General features: G+C 42.8%; 1 protein-coding gene and 1 long non-coding RNA gene across 6 annotated transcripts; one reads left to right on the forward strand and one right to left on the reverse strand.

Moving 5' to 3' along the window:
* Positions 1 to 877: 877 nt before the first annotated feature.
* ccdc66 (coiled-coil domain containing 66) lies at positions 878 to 11552 on the reverse strand. Of its 5 annotated transcripts, none has more exons than XM_026307011.1 (21): positions 11404 to 11552; positions 10403 to 10461; positions 10171 to 10193; positions 9756 to 9998; positions 9399 to 9660; positions 9065 to 9194; positions 8654 to 8739; positions 7923 to 7975; positions 7367 to 7459; positions 7007 to 7141; positions 6567 to 6823; positions 5997 to 6081; positions 5743 to 5901; positions 5276 to 5354; positions 4817 to 4897; positions 4413 to 4662; positions 3498 to 3705; positions 3294 to 3346; positions 2943 to 3115; positions 2274 to 2398; positions 878 to 1787 (listed from the first exon to the last, which is right to left on the reverse strand). In XM_026307011.1, exons 1-21 carry the CDS (start codon positions 11412 to 11414, stop codon positions 1722 to 1724), a joined length of 2631 nt encoding a protein of 876 aa, XP_026162796.1. In that variant the 5' UTR covers positions 11415 to 11552; the 3' UTR covers positions 878 to 1721. The 5 variants fall into 5 exon arrangements, with proteins under 5 accessions (XP_026162796.1, XP_026162797.1, XP_026162795.1 ...); XM_026307012.1 differs by having other exon boundaries at positions 6591 to 6823; positions 9756 to 10001; XM_026307010.1 differs by having other exon boundaries at positions 4817 to 4894; positions 9756 to 10001.
* On the forward strand, positions 4662 to 7990 carry LOC117152656 (uncharacterized). The gene is made up of 3 exons (XR_004463081.1): positions 4662 to 4890; positions 7342 to 7443; positions 7863 to 7990. It is a non-coding gene; the product is annotated as an uncharacterized LOC117152656 (long non-coding RNA).
* Positions 11553 to 11604: the final 52 nt, after the last annotated feature.

Consider the following 11604-nt stretch of genomic DNA (forward strand, 5'->3'; position numbering starts at 1 on the left):
AGGGGGAAAATTCATGGCTGAAATTGAGCCCATCTGATCATCAGCCTCTCAGAGCTCCACAAGGTGAGTAACATTATTATTACAGACTGAAGTGAAACAGAGCCCAAAGATGTAATACACTAGAGTTATCCTTAAACTACTCTCTAACCTACAAATTAGTATTTCTCTATAAAAAGTCATATTTGTAACTAAAGATATTGACTTACTCCAAAATAAAGTGTTTAAATATGTAAACAAAACGTCAAATGTTCTGTCACTAGACTCATGTTTAACAGATATTACTTACACGTTAAACGTCATATAGCTGACTCTGTGACTGTACAAGTGTCTCAAATTGTCCTGTGACGCTTCAACCATCTGTCCCATCTGATGTGAACAGGTCGCACACAATCATCTGAGCCCTGTGAATCACAAATCATCGGTGTGTTTGTGGAACAGCCTGTAGGATGAAATTGTATTACTGTAAGTACAATTGTTTCATACATCTGAACTTAGCAATTATTACTGACCAAGTATCATCATCATTAATAACATTTCTTTGGGACTGAATTGTTAAAAAAAAAAAAAATCAGCTCAGAGGAAATTGAAAGTATCAGGCTAAATGAGATGGTGATGATGAGATAAACTTTATTCACCCCTGAAGAGAAATTCAGGTAGTTTTGTAGTAAAAGTAATAAGTAGCTAGTAGTCATCTGCCAGTGGCTAAGGTGTTGTAGAGGCTGATGGCAGTGGGGAAGAAGGATCTGTATGGTTCAGTCCTGCAGCTCAGTGAGGTGAGTCGTCCACTGCAGCTGCTTCTCTGCTCCATCAGGATGGTCTCTACCTTTTCCTGTCTGCATCCATATATATAAATAAATAAATAAATACAGGTCTCAGGACTTGTTACATTATTTATTACATTAGCAATAAATAAAAAATACACTAACACATTAAAACCAGAAAAAATACAACACAGAAGCTTAAACAGAGATGAAGCTCCTGTGCCAGCAGGAAGCTGAAGAAACAAACACTCATAATTTAAATAAAGCTGCTAATCTAAGAAACCAGGTGTGAAAATTAGTTTTAAACCCAATACCCATTTGGTAGTGTGTCATTCTTACACAAAGTGCATTTAAAACAGGATATTAAAATACAATCCTGATGGACAAAGTTGCTCAGGCATTGAATCAGTCAGTGAGCAGGAGATGTAGAGGAGAGAAGAGCAGTGGTTCAGACTGAAGGGACTGGATGTGAGGTACAAAAATGACAGAGTTCAGATAAAACTGAGATATTTGCAGTGGAACAGTGTCATTACCACAGACAGGACAGATCTGTGACACATATCAGCAGCCAGACTCTAACCGCCAACCTCCACAGTGAGCACCCGCCAGAACTACTCAGCTATCGGGCGCTTCATGGGTGGCATCTCTTCTTTCACGCTGTGTGACTGGTTCTGTGAGCTGCAGCTGCAGGTGTTACTACTGTTACTGAACAAATGGCACACACATTTGCACAAACAGGTCTGAGTGTTTTCAGCTGTCAAAGTACCAGAATTACAAAATACTGTGTAAGATGTGGGGAACGTACTGATCTCCTCTCTTCTGCAATCTGTCCTGGAGATATTCAAGTCTAACTAACTCTGATGATCCTCCTCCATGCTGTGGCACAAGTTGTGTGACTGACAGCTCCTGTGATGCGCCAAGGTTTTCCAGCTGTGAAGCGTAGCCATCACGGGTCAGAGGTCACATGCGGTGCTTCAGTAGAGGATTAAGGTCCGTCTCTAACTCTCTCTGCTTCTGTAATAAACCCTGGAAACACACAGATACTGGTTACAGGCCTCAACTTGTGAGGGCCCTCACTGAGGTGTGTTTACATGCACTTCAGTATTGTTGTGATCAGGTTTTCGGTTTCGGTTTTCTGTTATGGAAATGTAAATACTAGATCCAGGATTAGTTTGAACCAGTGGTTCATAAAGCCACCACTAGGGGAAAAACAGACTACATCTGGTTTCACCTTTAAACTTTTAAAATCCTGTTGATGGACTTTTATGCAGATCAAATCATCGAAGCTCAACTTGACCTCACTGGTCTCAAACGTTTTAGCTTTAGGTAAAATGTCAGCTGACTAGAAGTGAGAAGCTGTGACTGTTTCTGCATGTTTCCATGTTGATAATAAAATAATGAGGGGAATAATTAAGGGATGAATGTCTCATGTCAACGTGTTGCACTCAGGACTGATCAGGTTGTGGAGTACAGTTCATTATGGACGTGACTGTAACCTGGCGCGTGCGCTACCTGCCGCAGCTGGGCCAGGCCTCTTAGGATCTCCTCCTGTCGATGTGTACGTGTGTTAAGAACCAGCTCCGGGTGGAGGAGGGGGTCTCGATGTGAGGGAGGAGGAGGTGCTGAGCTCTGAGGAGCTATGACCAGGAGAGAGTATGTTTGTTTATTTATGTAGAGCAGATGTGACAAACAGTTTCACTGTTGACAGGTTAAGTCTACAGAGATAAATGGCAGCAAATAACAGTTTTCATGATCAAGTAAGCTGCTTTTTATTTTTACAATTAAACACTTCAATGTCTGTAAATAGTGAAATATTCTATTATAATTCTAATTTAGAATTATGGCCACAACCCAAAGACATTTAGTCTGAACACTTATTAAAATGGTATTTGTGTATGAAGAATTACCAATAAACCTGTTCATGTAGTTTCATCTTTAAATATTTGGTTATATGAATCTCAAGGTTTTAAATGTTTGATGCTTTTATATTGATCTAAATTTATATTTGCCCCTTTTCTCCCATAACTCACTCCTTTATTTCTTTCTCACATTAGCAAGAATGGACAAAATACTACAGTAAAACTAACAACAGTTAGATTAATAGATACAACTGTTACAACTAATTATTACATTTTAAATTTCACCCCGGTATTTATGAAAAGGTGTGTGTGTGTTAGTTACCTGGGTGTTGGTGTGAGTGTGGTGGGGGGGTGCCAGTAGGCTCCAGTGGGTCCAGTTTGAAGACTTCGTCAGTTCGGACATAAGGAATGAACTCCAGGACCGGGAGAGGAGGGGTGGAGGCCTGCTGCCCCTGAACCCTGTGTCTGACAGCAGGGATGGGAGGAGAGTGCTCCCTGGAGGAGACAAGGAGTCAGCTCAGTAAACCAAGATTTCAACCTCTGTTCTTTATGTACTGTAATGTGGTCTAATATTTTAGACATTCCACTACTCCTAAACTACTAAAATTCATTTTGTGACTGTTGTTTTCTGTGCAGTGTTTAAAATAAGAAAGCTGCAATAACACATGCTCACCTTTTAGTACTGATGGCTGCAGAGATGCTCTGTCCTCTGGAAACACTCTCCACCTGCAACAGCAACAGCTCTTAACACACATGCAGGGACAGATGTGAATCAGCAGCGAAGCAGTGTTAGGTGTTAGTAGAGGTTGGAGTTCAGTAGGGCAGGGGGACGTGGGTGGTTAAAACACCATGTGGACCGTGTCAGGAGGCCTCCTACCTTCCTGCTGGGGCTAGTTCTGGTCTGAGTGAGGTTGGAGCAAAGACGAGGCTCCTGGTTCTGTGTAGGAGGAGGGTCAGTCCTGGGCAGACAGGTCCTCTCCTGCAGGGCGAGGAGCTCGGCCTGCCTCCTCAGTCGGCTCTCCTGCCTGCTCCTCTGCAGAGCAGCGGGGTAACGCTCAGAGGCCGGGACGAACCGACAGCTGGGCCTGGAGGAGCAACAGCAGGTCGGGTTTCTGGATTTTGACTTGAATCACTAGGGCTGTCAGTCAGAGATTCCCTGTGGAGTTCCTGCTCTGTAGCAGTGATTTGAGCTGTTTTTCTAAAAGTGAGCCCCCATTTTGTTTTTGTATGTGTACACTGGTGATGAGAGACCCAGTCCTACTGAAGGTGTCACAGAATTCCTGGTGTGACAGATTAGCTAGAGCGCACCAACAAAAGCAGGTAAGAAGGAGAGTCCAAGCTCATGAAGGATAGTGGGAAGATTCCATATACAAAAACTGGACGGATGACAGGTGTCTGAAGACAAACCTGAAAAACTGCAAACCTTCATCATAAAAACACTTATTGTAGTGAAAGTGTCATCAGCAAAACATACTTAAAGAGTAAAAAGCACAATATTTCACTGTGAATTGTAGTGAGGTGGAAAGACTCAAGTAGCCTCAAAGTTGTACTGCATGTTGATGCATACTGTAAATGACATGTGCCCATAGTACAAGGGACTTAAATGACCTGGCCAGGTGTAATTTATAGTAATTCCACTAAAAGACACAGGATTAGAGGAGAAAATGATTTCTTCTTTTTTTTCCTGCCCTCTACATACAAAGAACAAAACTTGTGTGACTAGTTACTGACAGAGAGAAGCTGCAGTTGTCACTGCAGTGACCATCCAAATGGGAGATGTGTGCATCCCTACCTGTGTGTGTTCCACTCAGGCCTCCTCTTGTCTCTCCTGCTCCTCTCTGTCCGGGCAAACGCCTCATATGGGTCTGCTCCTGCTGCTCCTCCTCTTCGGCCGGGCAGACAGATGTTCTCCTTGCCGGTCCTCCCTGCTCGGTTCTTGCTGTTTGGAGGAGCGGCAGACAGAGACTGAGGTGGCTGGTACTGTGCAGAGACGTCAGGGGTCTGAACTCTTTCTGCTTCGAGCGGGACACATGGAGCTGCTTCTACACAGACAGTGGACAGAAGGTTTTCAGTGCCAGCTCTGTCGACAGCAAGTGTACACTGATCTACAGTGGTACTGATTCCTACAGCAGCACTGGTAGTGATACTGTATGTAGTATGTATATATGTAGTATGTCGTAGTAATAGATAAAATACCTGTCTGTACAGCAGAGTCTTTGTATGGGGAGACTGAGCTGCGGACCTCCTCCTCCAAACATTCATCTTGTCTGGTAACTGCTACACACACACACACACACACACACACACACACAGTATGGACCCAAACCAAAATCAGAGTAGACCACAGTTAAGTTGCATCTTACATGCTCAGCAGCTAATCAGATTATTGGTTATTACACTTGATGACCATTTTTCATAGCCTCATCATACTGACTGAATTATTAAGAGAACTGCTAAGGTGATGTCCATACCAAACTGCATTTATAAAGAGGTTATTATCACCCTTATTACCCTTGCAGTCTTCAATATCCAGACCAAGTACATAATTTATTCCATGCAGTTTTCACATAATTATGATTCGGTAATCCCGGGTGGTTCATAAAACATCAGTTATTGTCAGAGTGTCCTCTGAGGTGAATTCAAAGCTTGACTCACCACTGGGCTCCACTGTCTCCTGGAGCCTTTGTTCATCGTGGCTTTGCTTTGGCTGCTCTGCCTGATGGTTCAGCTGCTCCTGGAGGACAGAAAACACACGGTTACTTGAATCAAAAGATTCCAAGTGTTTGTTTTTTGCCTCGTTATCCTGACTCCTTTTGTTCATTGGCTTTTCCTCACCATTTGAACAGCAAAATCCTGCTATGCTGTATTGTCTTTTCCAACACAGAGTTTGTTGGAAGGACTCAACAAAGGTTGGGATATCTGGAGGAACTGTTTGCATCCATTTTCAAAGCTTCATTCACTTAATTAATCAGAAGAGCATATCTATTTACAGTTTTACTTGTTTTCCTACTTTCAGTTTACCAATTTGAACCATGTAAGATTAATCACAGGACTAAAACTGTTTCACTGTCAATAAAACCAGTAAGGTACATTTAGTGATTGTGGAGTCCTGCACAGTTTACCTTCTGTCGCTCCCTCAGTGAGTCCAGCTCATATTGTCTTTGTAGCATCTCCCTCTCCATCGCCACCCTCCTCTCTTCCTCCACCTCCTCCTCTCTCCTCCTCACCTCTTCTTGCTCCCTCAGCCGCCGACGCTCCTCTACCTGGGCCTCAATCGCTCGCTGGTGGAGGATATGGGAGGAGGTGTTTGAAAATGCTTACAAAAGCTACGTGATAAAAGTGTACTCCTCCTTCCTTCCCAGTGTCCTGTACCTACCTGCTGCTCCAGCTGTTTGAGCCTCTTCTTCTCCCTTTCCTCTATCTGGACAGGGTCCAGCAAGGCAGTCATGGTCCTCAGATAGCTGGATCAAACAGCAGACAATACATTTACTGTGTTAAAGTTTAGTTTTTATGTATAGACTTGGATTTGCATCAATTTCACTAAACAATCAGACCCCAACTCAAGATGAACAAGCTCCAGGGCAAGTCCAATCCAAAATATTCCAAAATAAGTCATTTTGCATCTTTAACAAATGTCACTGCCAGTTTAACCTAAATTCTTTGTAATAGTATGTCATAATTAGAAACAATGAATTTCAACTTTTCTAATACGCTTGTATCTAAGTTAGAGGTAAACCGATCAGGTGTGTATTGGTATATTATTCCTGTGATACTGTTTTCAAGAACTCACTGATTTGAACATATAGTCCATTTCTGCTGATGGTGCTGTAAGCAGTGACTTCAGCTCAAAAATCATCTGCTCATCAACAGAAATCTGTGTTTTCCAGACACTTTTCCAGAGCTGCTGATACGTCCATCTATTCTCTGGTACCTGCTGCCTTCTCACCTGTCATTCTCCCTCCTACTGTACCTGGCTCTGGTCTGGTTTCCACTGGTTGTGTCCACACTGGCCCCAGCAACACTCTCTGCTCCACAGCTACTTGTGGCCTCCCAGACCAGAGACAGGCTGGATGAGGGCTCCCTCTCTCCTCGCTCAGAGTCGGTGGAAGGAGCTGCAGGTGGAGCTAACAGCGCTGCAGTCTGGAAAGGAAGTCTCCTCTGCAGCGAGTCAAAGTGTGTGGCCCACAGCTCATGGTCCTCCGTCTGCAGAGACATCGACAAGTTAAAGAACATAAGACCAGACCTTCACAGATCCAGCATGGACATCAAACACAGTGGTAATTAACATCAACTCTGTTTCTACTGTGGCTCTATTGCATCTCTCTGGTCTCTGCTATGTGTCTGCTCTACTCCTTTGGTCCCTGCCTCTACCTGTCTCTGCTGTACCTGGCTCTGTAGCAGCTTCTCTTGCTTCCTGCGTTCAGCTGTCTCCTCTCTCTGTCGGTCCAGCTCCTCCAGCCAGCGTCTCCTCTGCTCCTCTCTCCTCTCAACACTTAGCACCTCCTCCATCGGCGTGACCTCCTGCAGAGACGACACAATTCACACAGTAACCTTAGGATTTTTCAATATGATTCACATGCGTGAAGCAGGGGGCAATTTTTGGTTCAACAGGAAAAAGTGTCACAGCATCAGGAACAAGAAGAAGTGAAAAGTTCCTTTAGCAACATCACTTTTTTACCTGTGGTCACTGTGTCCTTGTGTTGTTATGTGTGTTATTTCAGCTTGAGCATCTTTGTGTTCACCTACCCCAAGTCTGAGGCTGGATCTGATTGCTGCAGGCTGCTCTCTGTGGCTGACAGAGCTCAGACCTGATAACACACACTGTGAGTCCTCATCCACCTGAAACACACACACACAAAATGACTGTGACATATTTTATAAAAAGAAATGTTCCCAAGCTGTGAATCAGATCTGCTCAAATGTCACTTTGGTGTTTTTGGGCTACAGGTTTCTTAAACAACACACTGTACATTATTCTGCAGTATGTGTCACTGATTTGGTTTTTAATCTTCAGGTAACTGACAACCTGATATTTCACTGAATATGATGAACATGTTTGGTTCTTGGCTGTGGTTGCCCTATCCACTGGTCTGTGGCATCACATTTCAGTTTGCTGTCAGACGTATTCTGATCTTAGATGTAAACAAACTTGTCATTTTGCATAATGTGTAGATTGTACAGCCTCTTGAGATAAGTTTGTGATTCTGGGTTATATGAATGAAGTCTGATTTGTCTCTCGCAGTGAAAGAAACGACCAGCTGTGAAAGTGAAGCTAGAGCTCAGAATGGAATATGTGCCAAACCTGGAGTCTGGCAGGGGCCAAGCGCTGCTGTTGTTTCAGTGCCACTTGCTCATCTGCAGACAGACATACACACACAAAAGCAATGTATTATTTCATTTGTCAGAGTGATTTTAATAAATCTGCACCAAACCATTACTGCAGGCTTCAATTGTATCTTGTAATTTCTGACCAATAATGTGGAACATAAAATGTCAGAAATGACAGCAGAGAAGAATTAGGCTTGTGTTTAGGTTGAGTATGGATTATCTATGGATTATCTATGACTAGTGACAGACGAGATGAAATTAGAGGAAGTAATCATACTATAACTGGAAACGTAACTCTGACATATTACAGCTGCCTACTTCCACATTCAGCAGACATGATCATCCTCCACATTTGTGTCTATGATAAATGGAAACGCTGTAGGCAATCTCCTTTTAGCTTTAACTCCTTTCTTCGCCAGTCAGTCTCCAACTGTCTGTTGTTTGGTGCAGTGGACGCAGTTTACAGTGACTTTATCAAAGCTTGTTGGCAGCTGCTGGAAACACTGAGCTATATAGTAAATGTGCCAAAATATGAAAACTAAGAGTTAAAAAGGATTAAACAACATATACCAAGAGAACTAGGGAGAGGTAGCTTTGTCATAACTAACATAGTTAACTAACATAAATAAATACTCAAGTTTTAAAATGGCTGTGTGTGTGTGTGTGTGTGTGTGTGTGTATATGTGTGTGCGTGCCTATGCATACCTAGTTCCCTCTTCCACTGAGCCTTCTTGGCTGCTCTGCTGTCTGACTGTCGCTCCTCCATCCAGCTGAACAAACCTCCAGATGACCTGGACAACAGCAGCAACACTACTGAATTATAATGAACCTGACCTGTTCTAATCCTGCTGACATCTCTTGAGCCACAGAGGCAAACTGCAAAACGAAATATAACCAGGAACTATAACAATGTTTCTTGTAATTTTTAGTTGCTTTAAGAGAAAACCCCATCCTTCTCCTCTAGAGCATGGAGTCAGAGTGCAGCAGAAAAAACTGGAGTATCAAACCTGTTCAGTTTTTATTTAGAGTTAGTTCTAAATTCTAGATCCCTGTGTGATTTTAAGTCTGTTTTGTGAAACAGACATATTTCAGAGATGCCTGTTGTGAGCTCCTCACCTGTTGTCTTTATCTTGTAAACTTCCAGCTGTATAAGTTACTCCTCCTCCTTTCTTCATTTCTTCCCCTCCTGCTCTGTCCTCCTGAAACTTTTCTCCTTCTCCTTTCATCGAGGAGCCAGATTTTAGGTCTGTTTGATTTGACAGAGAAAAAGAAGAAAAAGTTGGATATTATAATGGAAAGAAGGAAATGTCAAGTGTCCAATAAGAATGAGCATATTCATTCTCACTCATTCTTCATTGATGTGAGAATTTAGTGGATCTGAATTAGACTGTCAAGGACTGTGTGCTGCAGTTCGTGTCATGATTCCAGTATCACAGTTGATCCTTCCTACCATCACCACCACTAGCATGTGTCCTGTGATCCTCTGCTGGGTGCTGGTCATTGCTGGAGGTCTGGACAGCGATGAGGATCTGCTGGAGCTGCTCACTGGTCAGACATACCATGCTGTCCTTTGATTCTGTGTCTCCACTGGCCAGCCTGTCTTTTAGTTCAGCTTTACCGCTGCCTCGACTTCCACGATTCTGAGCCTGTTCCATTTTCCCATTGTGTCTCTGGGACCCACCAGTGTTGTATTTCTGTCTCTCTGACTTCACCTTCAGCACACACACAAAGAGGCAGAGCAGATTAATGTGCACTCAGAGGGTGAAGGGTCAACAGCAGACCAAACATGAAGCAGCATGACACTAACCTTGGCCCCAGTTTTGACACTGGCCCCTTTGTTCTGGTCATGTGTCTTGGAAGACGTCAGAGCGGTGCTCCTCCACCCAGTGGTGGTGGTATTGGACATAAAGGAGGTGACTGCTGTGACCCCCTGCTGTGACTCCCTGTGCCTCCCTGTGTGCTGTCGGACTGGAAGCTCCTCCTGCACGTCCTCCACACAGAAGGGCTGCCGGGAGCTAAGGACATTAGATGCTCTGGGCCTGAAGGACAGCTGCTGGGGTGACGGTAAGTTACATTAGATCCAACAAAACTGTCTAGTTTTCCCTATTAACATTATTGATATAAACCTGTCTGTATATTGCAATATGTGTCCAAAGGTTTGTGGACTCCCATGTGCTTTAAAATGTTGGAAAAAATAGCCAGCCAGTAAAAATGATTCCTACCTTCGCTGAATTCCTCGCACCACCTGCAGTAGGAAAAAATGTGGACGGTGGTGAATATTACAGAATCAACCTCAATGATTCATTTTGCATCCTCTGACTCACAGATTAATCAACTCATCATTTTAGCAAAAATCTCTTAATAAATACATCATTTCTTTCATTGAAAGTCAAGACATAATTAGAAAAGCAAATAGATGGAAAGCTAAAGATTATAAAAGCTGACAGGTCTCACCATGGCTAAGTAAAGTCAACCTGGGTTTCCCATTTTCAAGTTCAAACAGCAGCCCATCTCTGCTCACAAAACAGAAAATATCAAGACAAAAACACACTTTGGTATTAAATTGGTAAGCAGACTAGAAATGCTATTGTATTCTGCATAATTTGTTCCTTCATCGTTTTCAATTGTCTAATTGTGTTTTATTGCTGCCTTGTTGCATCGTTTTCCTCCTGTGGGACAATGATGAACTAAACTGAATAAACAGGTCTATGACTTAGTGCTGCACAACTGAAAGGAGACTGAGTTTCCTCAGAGTGAGGGTCACACCTTTCATTATTTCCACACTTTGAACATGTATATATTTGCAGTGTTTTGGTCTGCTGAACCTGTGCATGGTGTATGCCTGAAACATCATACATGAATAGAATTTGAAGGATTTTTGTTGCAGAGGCTTTTCCATTTTTTGATAATTCTTTCCACATTCCGTTCCTCGTGGTTGAGGCCCTCTGCACTAAATTCCCCTGTGCCATTACAAAACATTTTTACATTTATTACTCTGCTTTCAGCCTGGTCCTGTTTCATATGAACCCAGCAGACAGTCGGAGCACCAGCCAGAATAGTGTGGATGTTATGCCAAATATTTGAGTAAATACACATTATTGGAAATGTCGTCAATAAGAACTCCAGTTCACACCTGTAACTCATTAGTAATACGTCTTATGCCACTAAAGTGTCTGTTTGTATTTTGTACCCAGAACACTCAGAACGTTTTAATTAACTGGCTAAGTCTAAACTTGGTATGTAGTTAGCTGTAGCTATGTTCTTTGCATTGTCCGCACTTGGCATGTAACGTTAGTACTAATTATGATGCACTTTTTACAAAAGGCGTTTATATGTTCACAGTTTGTGTTTTATAACACAACAATCCTCCGTATAAATAATTTCCGCTGCGACACATTCGGACTACATGTTAGCATAGCTAACGTTAGCTACTATTAATGTGAAAACAGACTCACCCGAGATTCATACCAGCAAATATTTACCGGGACTGGCAGCCCGTTTAACGACAACCTCACAGAACTACAACAAACGGTAAAACGATTTATAATTAAATGTTAACGTTACTGTCCAACAGGGGACCGACGCCACTGACGCCCAACACGCTAGGTACTGGATGTTAAATTGTGTACGTTGGTTGCTGACAACGACCAAGAACG

This window comes from Mastacembelus armatus, chromosome 5 (genome assembly GCF_900324485.2).
Source record: "Mastacembelus armatus chromosome 5, fMasArm1.2, whole genome shotgun sequence".
In the NCBI taxonomy this organism is placed as follows: domain Eukaryota; kingdom Metazoa; phylum Chordata; class Actinopteri; order Synbranchiformes; family Mastacembelidae; genus Mastacembelus; species Mastacembelus armatus.

Coding starts and splice junctions, on each gene's coding strand:
- ccdc66 (XM_026307009.1), bottom strand. Junction 6,824..7,006: donor AGAAGCTGCTACAGAGCCAG/GTACAGCAGAGA, acceptor ATGTCTCTGCAG/ACGGAGGACCATGAGCTGTG. Junction 3,347..3,497: donor GAACTAGCCCCAGCAGGAAG/GTAGGAGGCCTC, acceptor TTGCTGTTGCAG/GTGGAGAGTGTTTCCAGAGG.